Source organism: Rhincodon typus, chromosome 38 (assembly GCF_021869965.1).
Source record: "Rhincodon typus isolate 14 chromosome 38, sRhiTyp1.1, whole genome shotgun sequence".
Classification (NCBI taxonomy): domain Eukaryota; kingdom Metazoa; phylum Chordata; class Chondrichthyes; order Orectolobiformes; family Rhincodontidae; genus Rhincodon; species Rhincodon typus.
The window spans coordinates 8,458,924-8,480,755 of record NC_063369.1 but is presented as its reverse complement, the minus strand read 5'-3'; the positions used below and the strand labels follow the sequence as shown (position 1 = coordinate 8,480,755).

The window sequence follows — 21,832 nt, the reverse complement described above, 5'->3', positions numbered from 1 at the left end:
ATCCAGCCCTGCACCTTGTTGTCTCGACCTCACTGATGCCTGGTGGTCTCGCCATCTCCCTCTTTCTGTCAAACCCATGCCAGAAAACTGCCCCAATCAGTCAGCTCAAAGTGGCACACAGGAGCTGCCAAGAGGACCCTGTGTAAACTGGGCAGAAACACTGGGCATCTGTCAACAGAGCTGCACATTCTCACATTGCTCTTGAAAGTGACAGTGAGCTTCCTCGGCAAATTTTTAGAGGTGAGTTTGACAGAAGGGAGGGCATGCCTCAAGGTCATCCTTCGCCGGGTACACCTCACTCCACTGACAAACCTGCCTACAAAGATTTGCTGAACTTGGCTTTTTTCTCTGAAGTTGCATCTCTTCAACTGAGTATCCAGCAGTGAAGATAGCAGCAACAGTTACAGGTGGACATTGCCTCGCAAAAGTCCACAGTCAAAGATCAGGCATTGGGAAACCGGTGCACGTTCATAGAATTATACAATCCCTACAGTGCAGAAAGAGACTGTTCAACTCATTCAGTCTGCACCGACCCTCCGAACAGTATCCCACCCAGACCCAGTCCCCCACCCTATCCCTGTAACCCTGCATTTCCAATGGCCAACCCACCTAGCCTGCACATTTTTGGCCGCGGGAGGAAACCGGAGCACCGGGAGGAAACCCATGGAGACACAGGAGAACATGCAAACTCCACTCAGAGAGAGGGTAGGATCAAATCTGGGTCCCTGGCACTGTGAGGCAACAGTGCCAACCATTGAGCCACCGTGCCATGCCATGTTACTGGATAGTGATGTCAAAAAAAACTCCTGACATAATCAAGCATCCAAGAAACTTGGTGAAAAGTGTGGATCCTAAAGGTTGACTAAATAGTTGGCTAAATGATCAGGGATCACTTGCTCCATTTGTGTAGATGCGCCTGAATCCATTCAGAGCCCCATTCAACATTAGCCCAACCCTCTGGAAGGGGTGAGAAATGTTTCTTCTCTCTTTCTTCGGTCTCTTCCCAATGCAAACAGGTGGAGGGGTGCATTGATGCCATTTTTTAGCTTCTGCGGCTGGCACTGGGACCCAAGCTCCAGGAGGCAGTGACAATGCCACCTCCTGTTTCCTTACTCGCTCACCTGAAGCAATGACTTGCCACCATTCTGCAAGTGAGGTCAGAGTAACACCCACATTTGCTGCCCAAGGCCACATTCTGCTGGGCAAACCTTCTCTTATTTGGAGCCCCTTCAACATTTAAAGGATTTTCCTTCACTGTGGGCCACCTGGAGTAATACACCAAGCCAGGACATGAGTGCTGTGCCCCTTATCCTGGCACTATTCAGTCGCGGGATGGCAGCTGTTGCTCAGGGCATCCAAGCTGCCAGCCGGGCACTCTTCCTTTCTCCCGTCTTGGTGCATAGGGAGACTACAGCCACAACACAAGGCACAATGCAGTCCAGAAGTGAAAGACGGGCACAATGCACTGCCTGTAGGGCTATCCTGAAGATTTAACCCGAGGCTTCTCCTCACCTGGTCTGGTGCCTGCTATCACGGGCAATGGGTGATGTGTGAATGCCATCCGCGAGGATACCGTTTGTGAAGGCGTACCGCTGCCGAACTCGTGTTTCGTTGACTTCTTTAAGGAAGTGGGAGATGTCATCCCTGGGAACAAAATGATCAACACGTCAGAGATGAAGCCCTGTCCATGCCGACCCACCCCATCATCAACTGACCCATTTGGCCCAGCCATATGGGAGATCCCAGACAACGGAGACCGTAAAATTGACATCAGGGATTGGAACCCACAGCATCCTAGTTGGACACAATGGGCTTTGCTTAGTCTCCTCAATAATTTATACCATTAGCAAACGTTCCGACCACAAAGCTGCCTCATAGCAACTTTGTCCTGGAATATAGAAACAGCCAGAGACCACTCAGCCCCTCAAAGAAATGGATCCTAACTCTACCTGTTGTGAAGGAGCAATAGGACCCTGGGGCAATCTTGCAGTGATGTCACGAAGCTGCACATCACTAGGAATAAATACCACAGTGTGGGCGGAGATAAAACAATGTGTAAAAAACACTGCAATGTGTGATTCTCTGAAAAAGACACATGGAACACATTGACATGAATACTCAAAAAAGACAGATTGGTTATTATCTAATGTAACTATCAGTCAGAACCTGGTATGACAGTTTCGACGTAAAATTTAGCATGAAGTTTATTAAATAGTGTTATTTTAAGAATAAGCCTGAAGATAATTCTTCACCATTCCTTCTCCTTGATCAGTCGGTCTTGAACCCAACACTCAAAGAAACATGCGCCACAAGCTTATCTTCCCCGATTTGATTCCATACTCCTCAACTGCAGTTTGGAAATGTTTAAGTAGCATCCTAATGTCAACTGGGGATTTGGGGTGAGTTCTGGGTCTGCCTTTCTGTGAGGAAACATTTCCAGACATCACCCTGAATGGCCTAAATGACACACTAAAGTTTTGCCCCTATTCCTGGATTCTCTCCAATGAAAAGTGACACAGACTTTCTAAGGCTTTGGAAATGAGATCAACAAAATGACCAGTCAGAGATGAATGGGGACTTCAATGATATGTGTAACTTAGCTTTGGAAGAAGAAACTTAGCAGCAACTCTTTCAACTTGCATTCATACAACACTTTTAATGTATCAAAATCCATTGTCATTTTGTGGTAGAGAGCCTCAGGATTGCTGAAAAAAGACATGGCTTGTTGAAGCTTTTAATCTTGCACTCGTCAGGACACTTTGCAAGAATTCCAATAAAGGGGAAAACAATATTTATACTGTATGAGAATACAGTACTGATTGGTTGACAAGTGCACTCTGATTGGTAGAAGCATTGTGTACTTGTGTGTAATGGAAGCTACGTACATTAATATACAGGACCCTGTTGCTATGCAGACAGGCAGAACATGTAAAGGCACCACACGCATTTCAACTCAAACAAATTGGTGTTTGGCATTTTCTGGGTTATTTCTCAGTTATCATTCAGAGTCAATTTGCTTTGTTTAAAATTTAGGCAAAGCCTGGCAGTTAACTGTCACTAAGGTTTTGGAGTAGATTTGTAGCTCTGGTTGTGGGTGTTGTGGTTGGTTGGCTCACCGAGCTGGTTTGTTGTTCCACAGATGTTTTGTTACCCTGCTGGGTGACATCTGGGTTAACTGTCAGTCATGATCCAATTGGTGCTCTGTCCATCACAACACCTCTACCTGTCAGAGCCACTTGCCAACCAATCAGCTCCTTTCACACCGTATTAATGCTTTTTTTCCTCCTTTTACAGTGGCATTCTTGCAAATTGTCCTGATGAGCAGAAGCCAAAAAGTTTCAACAAAATATGTCTTTTTCTAGGAAGTACTCACATGTTAAAGCATCTCAAGACACTTCACAGGAGAATTAGCGAGAATAATTTGAAACTAAGCCACATTGAGAAATACCAGGAAAGGTGAACAAAAGCTTGCTCTAAAAGATAAGTTTCAAGGAGTGCCTGGTGAGAGAGGTGACAGGCTGAGAGCTCAACATGAACAGTGACGACATTGCCTTCTAAGCAATTTATGACATTCTGAGGTGGTGAAAGGCACTACAGAAATGCAAGTCTCTCTTTACTTTTACAGACAGAATTTTGGAGCCACCACTGCCTCTGGTGGAGTGAGGAAAATCAGGAACATGCAAGAGGCCGGGATTGGAGGTGTGCAGAGATCTGGGTGGGCACAGAGGCTGTTGGGGGTTACAAAGATAGCAGGAAGAGAGGCCAAGCAATTTGCAAACCAAAGTTAGTATTCTTAAAGTCGTGTCCTGCCAACTTACAGAGGCAAAGTCAGTCAGTGAGGTCAGCACAGGGGCGATGGGAAAACAGGAGTTGGCGCAATGGCTGCTACAGGGGGCAGAGTTTTGGAAGAATGAGGAGAATGGGAGATGGGATACTGGCTGAGTATTGAAATAGTAAAGTGCGGAGAAGAGAAGATGTGGATGAGAGTCTGAATTGAGGCATGAGCAGTGATGGGCAATGTTAAGACCTGCAGTTGTGGGGGGGGTCCCAATGATACAGCAGATCTTCATGGTCACTGAATCCTTTCATCAGAGAGTAACTGAAGTCCCCATGGTAAATTAAACTGTACAAGTGTCTGGATGGAATGGGGTTTTTAAGCCAAACAGCTTGGCCCTATGAATAAAGACAAACTCCTAAAGATGATGGAGACTAAAATAAAAACAGAAAATGCTAGAGAAACTCAACAAGGTCTAGCAGCATCTGTGAGACTGAAGAAGGTTCATTGGACTCAAAATGTTTGCTTTCTTTCACTCTCTACAGATATAGTTTGACGTGCTGAGTTTCTCCAGCACTTTCTGTTTTTGGTTCAGCCTTGTTCCATGTTTTTGTTCCACATTCTTCTTTCCCTGTTTCACATTTTGCCCATCTCCCCTGTTTCACCCTTTTACCATCTGCCCATTTCACTATTTGCCCATCACCCTATTTGACTCTTTTCCCATCTCCCCATTTCACTCTTTGTCTATCTCCCAGTTTGACCCTTTTCCCACCTCCCTGTTTCACTCTTTGCCCACCTCCCTGTTTCACTCATTGCCCATCTCCCCTGTTTCACTCGTTGCCCATCTCCCTGTTTCACTCTTTGCCCATCTCCCCTGTTTCACTCTTTGCCCATCTCCCCTGCTCTACCTTTGCCTACTTGGCCCTCTGTCCCTCGCCTCTCTCCTTCTACCACCTTTGTCTTTTCCTACCTGCCTCTCATTCTTTCTTTCCTATTTCCTGCTCACTCTTTCTCCACTGGGTATATCTGGAGCAAAGCAGAAGTGCCAAACAAGGGAGAATACTGTAAATAAAATAACTTACACTGAAAACAGAATTGTCAGTGCGAATCTGCCAGTGATTGCTAGAAACTGCAAAAAAATCATGGTTGCTTCTGGAAAAAGTGACATTTAATCTCTCTATGTGGTTTATGGAGCAGTGGAAAGAACATGTTGTTAGAATTTGCCCTCTGGAATGCACCCAGCAGTCCACCTTTTATGGAAAAGCAAAGCAACACCCTGCACATCAAAAGCCCCAAAGATCCCAACTGCTCATAGGTACGATGGGTAGCTCAAGCACAGATCTGCCCGCAGGGAGTGAAAAATCCACCAGTGTTTACCTTGGCTTCATTGGTGGTCCTCTGGGCCGAGACATAGGGCCGTAGGTTCAAGTCCTCCGTCTCCCAATTGGGACATATTGGGCAACTGGATATCACGAGCCCGGTTTTGTTGTGTGCAGAATGAATTGAACTGAGTATGTTTTGTTTGGAGCAAAAGTAGGAGGTTGACATTAGGTAATGATGCTCCTTTGAAGAGCCAGTGCAGGTACAATGGACCGAATGGTATCTTTCTGTGCTGTGAGACTTGCTGTGATTGACCAGTTTCACTGGCTTTTTGGGTGGAGGCTTGCCTGTGTAATCTGGCTGGCTGCCTCTGCACAATGCTGAGGGAGCTGCTGTCTCTTGGAGGAGGCGTTAAACAAGGCCCCACTGGCCCTCCCAGATGGACCTACTGAAAGATCCCACTGTCCAATAAGCAATGGAGTCTGGTCCAAGATTGCAGCCTCAGGCATTGCAGGCAATAAAATACATTTGAAGCTTCATCACTGTTGTGTTTTATTTCTCTAATCATTTGCGGAATGTGGGCGTCGCTGGCTGGCCAGCACTTCTCGCCCATCCCTAGTTGTCCTTGAGAAGGTGGTGGTGAGCACTGTTATAAGAAACACAACAGCCAATTTGCACACAGCAAGCTCCCACCCCCAAACAGTAATGACAAAATGGTGCTGGTTGATTTTGATTGTAGGCTAAAAGGAGAAACTGCTTCATGCAGTGAGTGGTCAGGATCTGGAATCCATTGCCTGTGAGTGTGAGAGAGGGATTGAGGTATTCAAAAGCGAATTGGATTGTTACCTGAAAAGGAAAAACGTTCAGTGCTACGTGGAAAAAAGCAGCAAAGTGGCGCTGGATGAACAGCTCCTTTGGATAGCCGGCAGACACAATGGACTGAGTGGCCTCCGTCTGTGCGATAACCATTCTATGGCAGGAATGACACTACGTTCCTCTTTGAAATAATGCAATGGGACTTCTTACATCCATCTGACCAAACAGACACGGCATTATACGTCCCAGGGGAAAGAGAACACCTCCAACAATGCTGCACTCTTGCAATGCTGCAGTGGGATTGCGAGCAAAAACTGGATTCTGGAGTCAGACTTGAACCCATAACCATCTGACTCCAAGGCAAGGATATCTACTCAGTGAGCCATGGCCGAACCATTCCTATAAAACGATCACATGGTGGTCAATAACTGCATGGCACATTCCTCCAATATTCCTCCCTTCATTCCTTGTCAATGGGTCACAATTCCTACAAAGAGGAATTCCTGGATTGTCAGATGCTTATATTTTGGCAGATGCTAAAATTCAAGGCTGGAATTCTTAAATGATGAGGAACAATGCTAAGCAGAATTTCACAGTCTCTGAGTTTATTAGAATATAAGTCTGTGTTGGTGGTAAGGAATTTGGAATTTATCTTTTTATTGTTCTTTTCACTGTCCTTAGAGGAATGAATATTATCTGGCCAGACAGTCAGTATAGTCAGTTCAAATTCAGTCACACTGCAACTCATGTTCCAAAGTGCTTCATGGCGAAATATCACTTTCAATTGTCTCTGAACTCCTCAGAATTTCCGCCTGGGGCCCTCAGTCCCAGTCCATAATGTGGCAAACCACCTGTGTAAAGGATACTTTAGCTCACTCGGCAATGTCCCAGAGAGTGAGTTACTGGTTTCATTCATCACACTCTGGGTAGTACTCAGGCAGAGGCCATGCATTTGCCCACAGGGTGAGAGCCCATGACAGTAAACGGTGAACTATCGTACCTGATGGTGCCTTGCCAACAGGGGCTTCTCATGTTGCAGATGAGCAGGACAGTGTTGCCTCTGAATAGCCCCTTATCTGCAGGAAGGAGGGTGTTGGGAAGAGAATGGTCCCGCACTATCACGTATCTCGTAGACATTATGACCAACAAAAGGCCATCATCCAAAACAGGAGGCGCTTCGCAACTGTCCTTTACTCCCCTGACCAAAGAAAGATTTGCTTTTCTCAACTGCAGGAAAGCCAGTGAGATACTTTATCAAAATGTGGTTGCTTCTACAGCAGCACACGAAATGTGGCAGCCGATTCGTGCACAGCAAGCTCCCACAAATGGCAAAGTTCTAATGATTGGATCCCCTGTTTATATGATGTCAGTTTTTTTTATTTCTTCATGGGATGTGGGCATTGCATTTGTTGCACATCTTGGTGGGCAGTTAAGACCCACATGCTTGTGGGTCTAGAGTCACATGGAGGCAGGCCAGGAAAGGATGGCAGATTTCCTTCCCTAAAGGGCATTAGTGACCCAAATGGGCTTTGATGACACTGTTTACCATTAGACTTTTCATTCCAAATTTTTATTGAATTCAAATTCAAATTCACCATCTACTATGGTGAAATTTAAACCCATATCCCCAAAGAATTAACCTAGGGTTCTGAGTACTAACCAGTGATATTATCACTGCACACCATTTGCCTAGTTGAGGAGTAGCTATTAGCCAGATCATCCAAGATAACTCCCTTGCACTTGACTGAGCAGACTGAGCCCCACATGCACATCTTTCTAACAGAGGGCCCCTCCAGCAGTGCAGCACTCCCTTAGTAGTGCATAGGAATGTCAGCTTTGTTCTTTTGTTCTCATGCTGAGCCCCGAATATACGAATATTAGAGTTAGGAGAAAGAATAGGCCATTTGGACACTTGTACCTGCTCTGCTACTGCCCCACAAGAATGTATCTACTTCTGCCTCCAAAATATTCAAAGACACCCCCACTTTCACCACTCTTGGGGAACAGCATTTCTCAAGAGAAAAAATTTCTCCCCTCACTTCCCGTGTTAACCAAGAGACCACTTATTTTTAAACTGGGCTCCCTAGTTCTACTCATCACCACAAGGAGAAACATCCTTCAGAATCCCTTTAGGATCTCGTTGTTTCAATAAGACCACCTCACATTCTTCCAAACAGACCAAGCCAGTCCAACCTCTCCTCGTGACATAATCCAACTGTCCCAGGAATCAATTGAGTGAAATTTCTCTGAATAGTCTTGAATGAAATTGCGCGTTTTATTTTTTAAAAATAGTCATACACAGGATGCGGGTGTCGCTGGCTAGGTAGCCATTTATTGCCCAGAGGGCAGTTAGGAGGCAATCACATTGGCCAGACCAGAGAAGGATGGCAGTTAGGCCAAGGGCATTAGTGAACCAGCTGTGTTTCTCTGACAATTGATTGGATTTGTGGTCATCATTAGACTTTTAATTGCAGATTTTTAAAATTGAATTCAAATTCTACCATCTGCCGTGGACATTACCTGGGTCTCTGGATTAACAGTCCAGTGACAAAGCCACTAGGCTATCACTTTTAAAATAAGGTGACCAAAACCGTACACAGTTCTTTACAGACAAAAATAGAAATTGCTGGAAAAGCTCAGCAGGTCTGGCAGCCTCTGTGGAGAGAAATAAGAGTTAACGTTTTGGGTCAAGTGACCTTTCCTCAGTTCTTTAGATGTGGTCCCATCAACACCCTGTACAACTATTGCAAACATGCCTACCTTTATATTCTATCTTCCTTTCAATGAACAACAACATTCTATTAACTATCTAATTATATCTGCTCCCTCTGGCTCTTTCCCCTGAAGGGCCTTGACAGGGTAGATGTGGAGAGGATTTTTCCTTTTATGGGAGAATGGAGAATGAAAGGTCACTGCTTAAAAATCAGGGATCGCCGATGTAAAACAGAAATTAGATAAATTTTTTTTTCCTTCAGCAGGCTGTGAGTTTTTAGAAATCTCTTCCTAAAAAGGCAGAGTCCTTGAAGATTTTTAAGGTAGAGGCAAGTATATTCTTGCTAACTTCAGGGTGAAAGGTTTTGAGGGGTGGGCAGGAATGTGAATTTGAAGTCACAATCAGATCAGCCATGGTCTTACTGAATGGTGCAGCAGGCTCGAAGGGCAGAATGGCCGACTCTTAATTTGTATGTTTGTAGCTGTTTCAGAGTGTCAGCATAGACAGGACAGTCTGGAGAATCTCATTCTGTGCCAATGGCATCTGTGACAGAGGGTGAGAATGTGAATGGTGGAACATGCTTGAGGGGCTGAATGGCCTACTCCTGTTCCTATGCTCCTCATGTAAAATCAGACACCAGTGCAGATAACTCATAGAGGAGGAGAAAGATTTTGCCCAACAGAGAGCTGGAAATATAGGCCAACCTGTACAATCTATCTTGTGATCGCTAAAAGCATTGATGAGAGAGATAAGGTATGAGAGAGATGGGCTTCGATGGCCCTTTTTCACCATCAAATATTCTTAACAACTGTAAAGACTGCTTCTTTTAATTTTACTCTATGTTTGATTGTGGTCTGAGAGGCAATGGCCTTGTGGCATTATTGCCAAACTGTTCATCTAAAGACTTAGATAATATCCTGGGGACCTGGGTTCAAATCCCACCATGGCAGATGGTGGAATTTGAATTCAATTGAAATCAGGAATTTAGAGTCTAATGATGACCATGAAACTATTGTTGATTGTAGGGAAAAGAAAATATGGTTCCTCCTGGAGGAAAACTGTCACCTGGTCTGTCCTACACGTAACTCCAGATCCACAGCAATGTGGTTGACTCTTAACTGCCCTCTGGACAGTTAGGAATTGGCAATAAATGCTGGCCTAGCTGGAGATGCCCACATCTTGTGAGTGAAATTTTTAAAAATGGAAAAAGGACTGTTTTACAACAAAGGACAGAGTACAGACTTGCTGTACTTCTAAAAAGCAAGTTACTAAAATCCACTGTGGGTTGTGTTTACACTGTTGCTTTGTAAGGGACCAAAGGTGTAAATAGATACCACGGTATCACGTATACAAAGTGACATTCAGCCAGCAATAGGTTGCTGATTGGTTTGTGGAATGTGACCAGTTATGTATGCCATCTTCCTGACAACAACTCTCTGGTTGATTCCTGGGTAGCTGAGTAGCTTGTGGATGTGAGCAATACAGCGAGAAGCCCTTGGACCTCTAGAAGGGAAGATTGTGTGCCTCTCTCTCCAGCAAAATACTTAAAGCTAAAGAAAGGGCAGATGTTTTCTCCCAGCAGTTGCTGCAATCTTTTGGTATTGTACCAATAAACCAGAGACTGCATAGTTTTTGAAACAGTCAATCTGTGTCTCCTGTGACAAGTCAACACACCTGAAGAAAAAGCTCAGAGAACTGAAGGACTTGGGAATAAAAAGGGAATGTCACCATTGAATCCTGAGGACTGGTGCCATTGAACTGTTTCCCTGGTAATTTTATCCCCTCCATCCATAACACCATTTTTTGTTTTGCCTGCCTGCCTGTGTCTGTCTGTATGTACATACAGGTGGATTCAGAAGGGGGTTAGAATCTTAACTAGTTGAAATATATGTCAACAGTTCATATTTGTTTACCAGTGGTTAGATCTTTTTTAATCAACCTATTCATAGATATTATTACACACCTCTGGACCAAAATTGGACCTGAATTCTTGTCCCAGAGATCAGGACACTACCAGTGCACTATAAATACCCTCTAGCAGTACAGTACTGAAACCCAGTTTACATTTTCTAATAACCTGAGTCTATCAGTTGGGTAAACTGGGGGTTTTTGAGTATTTTGATAACTTCTTTTAACCTTTGTGACAACTCCAGAAATAGCAGGACTTGATTTCCAGTGTGCTCACCCAGTGAGTTGTAACAGTACTTTTCTAATGGGAAACAAATGAGTGAATGCTATGAGTTATATTATGAGTTGAAAAGGTGATGAGCATTTTATTTTGGCATAAACCATGGCCAAATACAGATGGAGCCCCAAGTGCACCTTAAAATCTGTACCACAGAAATGGCTCTGAGTCTTGCTGCAGAACAAATAGAGGGAAAGGAAAACTTTCTTCATAAAAAAGCGATGGTTCTTCAACATTATTTAACCTTTGAAACAGAAATCGCCCAGGTCATAGATAAATGTTGAATGCAAATACATCACCTCCTCACTGAAGAATAATAGGGAAAGTTAAAAAGAATGCTTTTGTGTGGTGAGTGGTTGGAGTTCTTTGCCACAGACAAGTCAGAAAGCAAAACCTCATTTATAGGGAATCAGACAAGGCTCTCAAAAGGAAAATGTATCAAGAGTTGTCAGGTAAGGGAAATGGAATTTGGGTTGACAATCCAGCTGAAGAGCCAGCAGCAACTTGGAAATAATGGGCCAAATGCCTTCTACTTGGTTATCTCACAGATCGTGGGAGCTTGCTGTGCACAAGTTATCCATCAGTTTCTCATGTTACAATAGTGACTGCACTTCATTGGTGGCAATGTGCTATCCGTCATGGAAGGTGCCACAGAAATGCAAGTCTTTCTGGATTCTATGACCCAGCATGGCTTGAAAATCAGTAATAGTGAAGCAGAATGCGGCACTGGATGTATGTAGAAGACCAGCTTGGACAATGACTCCCTTTAATCCTGGAAACCTGCAAACTGATCAGTCTGGGCTATGGGCTCCTCTAATCATTGCTCAGAGCAACGTTAATATCACATTGAGAAATGTGTTTGTAATGTCACTTCACACAACAACCATTAACTGCTTCCTATTCTCCTAGACATACTGAATGACCTTGTAACACTGAAACAGAGGAAGGTTACATGCACTGGAACTTTCTGTTCAATTATTTAAATGACCCACTGCTCACATTGCACTTTGCCCATCTAATTCAGCGAAAGGACTTTGCTGACAGTCTGCATTAGCATTACTAGGATTGATGTTATGTCAGAGCAGGGCCAAACTGGGTCATCCAAGGAAGAGATAAAGATGGAGCAAGTTAAGGAAAATTTATGCAGGTTGATGATGAAAGGAAAACGTGAGTGAGAGCACCATTTCTCAGCTTTTCCCCACGATCTACTTTTAAAACAGGACTCCCGTCATGTTTTCAGGGCAAATACAACTCAGGAGGCAGCACCCTCTTCTATGAATCAATTAGTTTTGGCTTCACATCTTGTACCATAATGTGAGGACATATGGTGTGAGTTTCCTCCTTTCTCATCCTGTACTTCTGGTTACCAGATAGGGTCTCCCTCACCAGTTGTGTAAGGGCTTTCAGACCCTGGAGCCATCTTGTGAAGATGTCATGGAGCTGCTCCTCACTGGGTTTAAAAGCACAATGTGAGTACAGTTAAGGGAGGAAAAGAGCCACACATAGAGAGACAGGCAGGAGCCTGAAGTCTAGAATGTTAGAAACACAAGCAGAGAAGCATGCGGAGGAGAGCAGCTAGCACTAGGCAGTCACAGAAGTCCTATGGGGCAGAAGATGGCCATTCAGCCCATTGTGCCTGCACTGGCTCTTCAATCGAGCATTGTTTCCTATTCCTAATCTCCTGCTTTCTCCCCACACTCCTGAACATTACTTTTATCTAAATAATTATCTAGTGCCCTCTTCATGCTTCAGTTGAACCTGCCTCCACCACAAAGTGCGTTCTAGACCCTAACTCGTGGCTGAGTGAAAAAGATTATTTTCTCATTTCACCCTTGTTTCTTTTGCAAATTGCTTTGAATGTATGTCCTCTCATTCTTGATCCTTTTACCAGTGGGAAGTTTCTCCCTATCTACTCTATTCAGTCTGATCAAGATTTTGCAAGCCTCTATCTTAACCTTCTCATGGAATAGTTTTCAATAACGTGACAGTGAAGGTTAGGGTCTGGTGGATAAACACCATGAGTTGCAGCATTTAGCCTGACTACATAATAAACTGATTAGAAAGAAGGTGAAGGTTGAAGACAGACCTTGTCTACTCTCGAGCAGTCCATTGTGAATCTGAACACGTCACTGAGAGCAGAGAGCAATATATCCACAAAAAGGCAGTCTTTACAGAGTTTGCTCCCTTCAACTGCCAAGATTGGGACAGTATTGAGGAAATTCACAGTCATTTCAACTGGTGACAAGAACTGGAGAAAACCATTCAGCCCCAACAGCCTGTGTCATCAATTCATGGCCGACCTGCATCTCAAAACCCATTTCCCCACTCCATGGCTAACACTCACTCCAGACTGTTTCCTACATGACAATCATTATGCTGCTTTACAGGACATCCCAAAACACTTTGCAACCAGAGACGATACAGGCAGCTACTTAAATGCAGGTCTTTCTTTCAGTGGGAGCTAAATTGACAAGGATCAGAATTGCTGGCTTAAAAGTAAATGGGTGTGCTGATCTTCCGGTGGGGGTGGGGGCGGGGTGGTGGTTTGAGATGTGTTGTGGTAAGTTTAGTTCTGTTGGTGAGATAGCTATGGTGTTATTCTGTATAAAGCCACCAGCAGGGGTTCAGTTTCCCATTCTGGCTATGGTAGTTCATGAAGGCTCTGCCTCTTCATCCTCGAGCTGTAGATAACTAACTGCATCTCTCTAATGGAGGGGGATGTCTATGCTTAGTTGTGGACAATGGCAACTTATACTATTGGTCTCCCAAATTCTGGCGTAGGTTAGTTCTGAGGTACAGCCAGCGCTGTGTGGTTATGCAAAGCAGTCACTTTGCATTAACTAACAGAGCAATCCCAGTCTTGAACACATCCGTCAATGCCCACCACCATGTTGAAAAGGAGAGTACTTCATTGTAACCTCTGCTGGTGTGGGAATTGAACCCAAGTTGTTGGTGTCACTCTCCATCCAGACCAGCACATCCGAGCTAACTGATCCCTCCCAGACAAGAGAATGACACACTGAGCCACAGCTGACATGCACTTTTTGTTTTAAATGTTTCCGTCGCCTAGTTCTCAGATCCCTGAATGTTCATGTGCATGGAGACACTCAGAGGCCAAACTCACAGCTTTGAGGTTGCATTATACCATACTATGGTAGAGACTTCACTGACACTTTCTCAGTAGTTCCAGTAGAATTACTTAATGATTATTTTTAATCAGTCTTTTTAGATATGATCTGACACACCTCCAGGGTAGGTAGGACTTTGCACCCAGCGCTCCTGACTGAGAGGCAGGGACATTACCACTGTACCATAAAAGTCCCTCACAATGAGTGGGATATTTTGGAATCAACTAGTTCGGATGCGTCATAACACACCTCTGGAACAGGTCGGGTTTGAACCCAGGCCTACTGGCTCAGAGGTGGGGACACTACCACTGTACCATAAGAACATCCCACAGGTGTTTTCTTTTTAATTTAACCTATTTTTCTAATCAACCTGTTCAGAGATCTTATTACGCACCTCAGGAGCAGGTGGGACTTGAACCTGGACCTTCTGGGAGAGGGGTATGGACACTACCACTGCACCACATGAGCACCCCATACTGACATTCCAGATCTAGTGAAAAACTTGCTGCACCTTGAAATGACCCATGCGGCTTCTGTGCTCCAAATGAGGCGTTAATTAATGAGGTGCCTCGAAATGATTTGGCGGGGGAGGGGTGGGGGGAGCCTGAAGGAAGAGGTTCCTCAAACAGGATAACAAGGGCAGGAAGCAGGCTTGCTGGACATTTGCTGCACTCTAATTTACAACATCTTTCGTTGCGAGAGACCAGTCAGATTTTTTTTAATTTAAAAGGCATTCGACACAAAGAGATTTGGAAAACAAGCCAGGCCTTGTGATGAATGAAGGAATCCATCTGTATTCCTGCTGCTCCCGATCTTTTTGGCAGCTCCTCACCTTTTTTTTTCAGATTTATTCTTGAACTAACAAGCTGCTTTTTGTGGCTGCTTTTTTATCTCTCTCTCTTTCTTTCTCTACCTCACCACAAGGAACATTTAGAAAAATGCTCCAGATTGTGATAATGCCTTTTCTCTCTCTCCCCCCCCTCTCAGACTCATTTAATTAAAAAAAGAAATAGTGAGAGTGAAGCAATGGATTGTAAGCAATCCCTCTTCTCGAGACAATGTGGTCTTGTTGTCCTGAGCTCCATTTCAGAATGGAGCACCCAAATTTATTTGCTTCCTTACTCCTCTCTCTCCACCTCAACACCCCCACACACAGATAGACACAACCACATAGACACACACACAGGGACAGACATACACACACATATACAGATAGTCTCTCACACACACACACACAGATAATCTTATCCATACCCACACACACACACAGATAATCTTACACACACAGCTGGTCCCACACACAAATAGATACACACAGCCCCACACACATAGACACATACACGCAAATATACACACACACACATAGGCACACACACACGCAGGTAGACACACACATATACAGGCACAAACACACGGACAGAAAGGCACACTCATACACAGAAACACAGACTGACACACTGACCTACACAAACAAATGTACACACACACACACACACAGAGGAGAACCTGCATTTAGGCATCACCTTTAATGGCCTTGGGACATTTCCCACTCCAATTTTGCAACCGACAAGGTCACTTTCAGATGTGCACTCCATTTTGTCACAGCACACACGACAATTTTCACGCGTGAAGATCCTACACACATTAACATGCTAGTGAGGATGACTGAGGTGAAAATATCGGGGAACATCTTTGAAATAAGTGACATGGGGTCCTTTATGCCTCCTGCGAGGGAAGTGGGTTTAACATACCATCCAAAAGGAGGGACTTTCAACAATGTAGCACCCTGTGTATGGCACCGTGAATGTCAACCTCAATCATGCACTCAGCTCAGAGTGACAGGACATGAGCTATGATGCTGAGGGCAGTTCACATCTGAAAATGATCCAGTGAAACTGACAGGATGCATACATCACCCAACAGGGACACATTGTACTTTCCATTTATATCGTGGGCAAACAGGAATGAATATCAATAAATGTCCGGAAACAAAAGTTCACTGTGTAAACTGCCTGGATAGACACGTTGCAGATAGAGTGTTTATGAAAGGGAGGAGCGTCTTCACCATATACCTAAACTTGTCTCTCTTTACTGATTCTGATAGTCGCTACATTGTGCATATTGGCTGTATTTACACGTTAGTTTCTGTCGCCTTAATGGTGATGTTTTGGTTTCTAATGAAGAAGAAGAGTTCTGACGAAGAGTCATATCAGACTCAAAATGTTAACTCTGTTTCTCTCTCCACAGATGCTGCCAGACCTGCTGAATTTCTCCAGTTTTCTGTGTTTGTGTGTCAGATTTCCAGTGTCCACAATATTATACCTTTGTCCATGTATTGGTGGTTGGTTTGAGCAGCTGCTTTGCGATGCCAACAGTGTAGGTTCAATTCCCATGGAGATCATGCTTTCTCAACCTCTCCCCTTGCCTGAGGCGTGGTGATCCTCAGGTTAAACCACCAGCCAGTCATCTCTCTCTCTCTACTGTTGGAATTATGGTAGGATTACGCTGAACCTACTTTTACATTACGGTCCCTATACAGAGTGGATTGGCAGGTCAAAGGGCCCTCTCCAAGTTCAAATGATTTTACCATTCTCATGATAGCCCAGTGAGAGGACTAAAGCCACCTCCAATAGATTTCCATTTCCCTCCATAGATAGTAAGGCAGATGTGTCAATCCATATAGGTACAGTCTCTGGAGTGTAATGATAAATGTAAGGCATTGACACAAACATATGGCCACTCTCACCCAGAGGGTCAAGGGCAGCAGATACATGAGAACACACCCCTTGCAGGTTCCCCTCCAAGCCACTCACCATCCTGAATTGAAAATATATTGCCGTTCCTTCAGTGTCTTTGGGTCAAAATCCTGGAATTTCCTCCTGAAGGGTACTGTGGGTCTACCCACAGCATGTGGGCTGCAGTAGTTCAAGAAGGCAGCTTACCACCACCTTCTCTAAAGGATGGGAATGAGTTCTGTCCCAGCTGGCCCAAATCCCACGCAGGGATTAAAACATGCAAAAGTAAGTTTTTATAAAAAGGAAAAAAAATGCTCCCAATTCACATCATCCCCACCCCACCCCCAACCTACCCCAACCAGGAGGCATAGGCCTTTTGTTAAAACAAACTGTAGATATGTCAATGTCAATGGCAACTGTTGACTATCATCAGCACACAGTAACCCCTTTCAGACTGTTTTAAATTGGGATGTGTAGCTGGTGATGAGGAGGCAATGAATGAACAGAAGGTACTAGCCAATAGAGGGCCTTACCTGTGTCGACATCGTTAGGCCATCCTCCGCTCTGACTGCTGCCCGCAGCTGGAGATCGGCCTGTACTGGAGTAAAAGACTTCATCCACCGGGCTCTCCATCTCACTGTCCTCGATGGATTTGTGTCGCTTGGTGGAGCTGTGGAAAAGCAGGGGCAGCATCTGAAAATGTGGTGGCGACAAAATACTCACAAAGCCCAGCCACTCAGCCTAACTGTGTGGTCGGCTTTCCCAAGGACTGAAAGGCCCCTTTCTAAAGGCACTGAGTCCCACAGTCCCCAGCTCCAGGGTCTGCCAATATTTTTCTACCAGGACTCAACTGTAAGACACGTGGAAGGGGGAAAGGGTAGGGTTGGGGAGTAGATCCATACGGTCAGGGAGGGGCTAGGTCAGACTGGACCTGCAAGATAGCTACATTGTTCAATGGGAAGGTAGTGGCTTAGTGCTAATGTCACTGGAGTCGTAGTTCTAATGCTCTGAGGACATTGGTTCAACTCCCAACATGGCTGATGGCTGAAATTTGAATTCAATTAAAAAGAAGCCAGTTTAATGGTGACCATGTAGCAACTGCCATAAAAACCCATCTGATTCACTTCAGGAAGGAAATCTGCTGTCCACACCTGGTCTGGCCCTACATTTGGCTCCAGACCCACAGCAATGGGATTGACCCTTAATTACCCTGGGGGCAATTAGGGATGGGCAATAAATGCTGGCCTGGTCAGTGATGCCCACATTCCATAATGAAAAAAAACACATATAAGGAGTTGGTAGGGAGGGTAATGAGAAGATTCATCATTTTCTGAAAGCGTTCAAGGACTCTATTTTTATTGCTATCGACAGGTCTTGAGGTTGAGCCACTTAGGCCCCATCTATGGTTTGTTGAAAAAAATGAGAGGATTTAAAGCCAGCTCACAGCCGTTTGTTCACTCAGTTGGTCAGAGCTCCAATGTGACCAGGCCTACCTCAAAGCTTGCGAACCTCCCTAAACTGGAGCTCACAATTGTGAAGCCCGGCACTCAGGTGACCACATCACCCTTTGAAGGAAGCCAATGCATTCCAATGGGAACCATTGCCGCAGGCAGTTTTGGCTTGAGTTTAAGATTCAATCCTGGTCATTGATACCAGTTTAAGAATGATGTCACCTTTACTGACTTCTCATCAATCGTGGATATTTATTGCCCAATCCTGATCACCCCTGAACTGAACATTTCAGAGTGCAGTTATGGGCCTGGAGTCACTTATAGGCAAGATCAGGGCAGGATGGCAGTTTTTCGATCTTAAAGGGCATTAGTGAACCAGAAAGTATTTTTACAACAATTGAGGTGTATAAGATTATGAGAAGCATGAACAGAGTGGATAGGAAGCAGCTGTTCCCCTCAGCTGTCAAACTGACACCTCAGGGTCATTAATGAGGGGGGCATTATTTTAGGTGAAAGGCAGGAGGTTTAGAGGGGATTTGAGGAAGCTTTTTTTTACTCATAGGGTGGTGGGAATCTGGAATGCACTACCTGGGAGAATTGTGGAGGCATTCAAGCACCTAATGCTGGAAAGTGGGATTAGTGTGGATGATGCAGACTCTACAGGCTGAAGGGCCTCTTTTATACAGTATGATTCCACAAACACAGTGACTGCACCCATAGTTAGTGAGACTAGCTTTAATCACAGCTTTATTATTTGATTTTCACTTCTTTGCCATTGTGGGATTTGAACCTGTGTTCCAGGCTATTCACCCACATCACTGGATCACAAATCCAACAATATAACCGCACCAACACTGGATCGGAAGAAAGCAGGCCACTGTTTCCACAATGATGTCAAGCTCATGGGATTTCCCACCCAGAGCTGTTGCTCCCAGTCTCCTACCTGGTGGAGGGTGGGGTGGTGATGGTCCTCCTACCCAGGGGAACCTGGTTAATGCTGTAGTACCCTGGACTCTCCAGGTCAGCCAGATTGAAGCTGGGGCCCGTGGCAGCAGCAACTGGGGCTGAGAACAAGAGCAAAGAATCACATCGAGTTAAAAGGGGAGAATCCAACTACTGACCTATCATTGACACCATATCTCCCTTTCTACCCTCTCCCTCTCTCTCTGTCCCCGCTCTCTCTCCCTCTCTCTCCTTCCCTCTCCCCTCTCCCCCCTGTCCCTGTCCCTGTCTCTCTCTCTCTCTCTCTCTCTCTCCCTGTTACTGTCCAGATTGAAGCAGGCCACCTGTGACTGTACATTTCTGCTTCATCCCCGGGGTAGCCCCTATACTGACTCCATCATCAGGACCCTACTCTGCAAACGTCATCGACTCCATAATGCTTCGTCCGTTCCCTGCCCATGTCCATGGCTTTCTTACCTCAATGTGTGAGTATTCCAACACTCATCCGACCCTCCCCTCATAACCATGATGTCTTCCAAATCTCCACTACCATTATTCCCAACTTGCACCAAAGCCTCTCTCACCCCCTTAACACGTTATCCCCTTGACCCCTTATACCCTAGATCCCTCATCCCCTCACACCTCGTCCCCTTAACGCTTTGCCCCAGTTGTCCCTACACTCCCTTGCTTCACACACCCTTGCCCGCTTGATCCCTCGCCCCCTCGATCCCTCGCCCCCTCGATCCCTATGCTTCACTGGCTCCCAGTTCAGCAACACCTCAACATTAATATTCTGAGCCTGGGTTTCACATCACTCCATGGCCTTGGCCCTCCCCATTACTGCCATCTCTTCTGGCTCCACAACCCTCTCAGGTCTCCAGCCTTCTCCAATTCCAGCACTCTCCCTGACTTTGGTCGCTCTGCTATCGGTGGCTGCATTTTCAGCTGCCTCAGTCCCAAACTTAAGGTTTCCCTCCCTTAGCCTCTCGACACCTTCCTGGAGGGAGAGGTTTATCCTCCAAGGTACGTTTGGACAGGCTGGACCTGTAGGCTTGGTGTTTAGGAAAATGAGATCTGACCTTACTAAAACAGAGACCGTCCAGAGGGGATTTCATTGGCTGGACAGGAAAAGGGTGTTTCCACTTGAGGGGGAGACTGGAACTAGACAACACTGTTCAACAATGAGAGGTCTCTCTTTTCAGAACTTTTCTTTCTCTCAGAGAGTTTTAAGTCCTAGAAATTGTCTTCCAAAGAGGAGCAGTATTCAACATCGGGTGACTCAGTGGTTAGCGCTGCTGCCTCACAGAGCAGGTAATCGGGTTTAACTCCAGCCTCAGGCGACTGTCTGTGTGCGTTTTGCATGTTCTCCCCTTGTCTGCTTCGGTTTCTCCGGGTGTTCTGGTTTCCACGCACAGTCCGAAGATGTCCAGGTTAGTTGGATTAGCCATGGTAAAATGTGGGGTTATGGGGTGGGTTTGGTTGGGATGCTCTTTGGAGGGTTGGTACAGACACGATTGGTTGAATAGCCTCTTTCTGCACTGTAGAGATTCTAGATTAGGCACTTTATAGACAAGAGAGTCAAAGATGGGGTTGGGGAGGTCGGGAAATGGGTCAGACAGGAAAGTGGAGATGAGGCTGGATCAGCCATGATCCTGTCAAATGGTGAAGCAGAGTCAAGGAGCTGAGTGGCCTTCTCCTGCTCCTACATCCTAACGCACTGCTGCACCTCTCCCTCTTCCTTTTAGAGGCTCCAGAAAACCTATTTCTTTGGCCAAGTTCTTGGTCACCCTTGGACTGTCCTGAGGAGTCAGTACCTTCAGGAGACAACATTAGCTACTCACTTTGTCGGGGTCACCCCAGGACCATCCAGTTTCCAGGGTTCAATATGACCTGGTGAGGTACTGGAGCTCTGTCACAATAGCAATTCACATTTATCCACTGCCCTTATCATAGTGTTGCTTTATGAGGCACTGCATCAAATGATATTTCGTTACCCTTTCGTCAAGAGCCTTGAGACATTTAAGTGTGCACTTGTGATACCAAGGCAGACAAGTGCTGGAAAACGGGATTAGAATAGTGAGGTAGTTGTTTCTGACTGGCACAGACATGATGGGTTGTAAGACCTTTTTCTGTGCTGTAGATTTCTATGGGTCTATGACATTTAACCACATTAAGGGTGCTATACAAATGCACATGCTTATTATTGTTATCCTCAGTATGAGCCTGGTCCTGTTCCTCCATCTCACCCCAATCAGCAGATCTTTCTATTCCTTCCTCTCCTCTCACAGATGACTCCCCGGGTCAAAGGCAAGAATCATGATGACTCAAGTCAAGGGAACACAGTCAAAGGTCACTCCTTGGGTCATCTCTGATCTACCTCTCAGGGGATAACTGTGTGAGTTACTGGATACATTTTTGTTTCAAATGCTCAAAGATCTTGGATTTACTGTGGGACTGTGCCAATTGTAAATCTTGATCTCCAAACTTAAAATAAAAATCAGATCAACCCTGATCTGATCACACGGTGGAGCAGGCCTGAGAGGTTGAATGGCCCACTACTGCTCCTCTGTGCTTGTCCATATGCACTTGTCTAGTTTCTCCTCAAATTCATTTGTTCAATGTGCCTCATTTATTCCGTGTGGAGGTGAGGCTAGGCTCAGCATTTTCAGTCCCCCCTGAACTCCCATTTAGCAACAACTGTATAACCCCAATTACCATTTCTGGCTTGAAGAGGAAGGGTTTGCTTTGGGCCTAACCACTCAAGTAA

General features: G+C 45.2%; 1 protein-coding gene across 11 annotated transcripts in view; it reads right to left on the bottom strand.

Annotated features, from left to right (window-relative positions):
* The window catches only part of nfixb (nuclear factor I/Xb), a 421,090-nt gene that overhangs the window by 68,104 nt on the left and 331,154 nt on the right, over positions 1-21,832 (bottom strand). For all 11 annotated transcript variants that reach the window (XM_048617764.1, XM_048617762.1, XM_048617771.1 and 8 more), the window contains 3 exons: positions 19,067-19,187; positions 17,206-17,342; positions 1,513-1,644 (listed from right to left, as the gene is read on the bottom strand). In XM_048617764.1, coding sequence (XP_048473721.1) covers positions 1,513-1,644; positions 17,206-17,342; positions 19,067-19,187 — 390 coding nt within the window. The remainder of the gene's footprint in view (positions 1-1,512; positions 1,645-17,205; positions 17,343-19,066; positions 19,188-21,832) is intronic.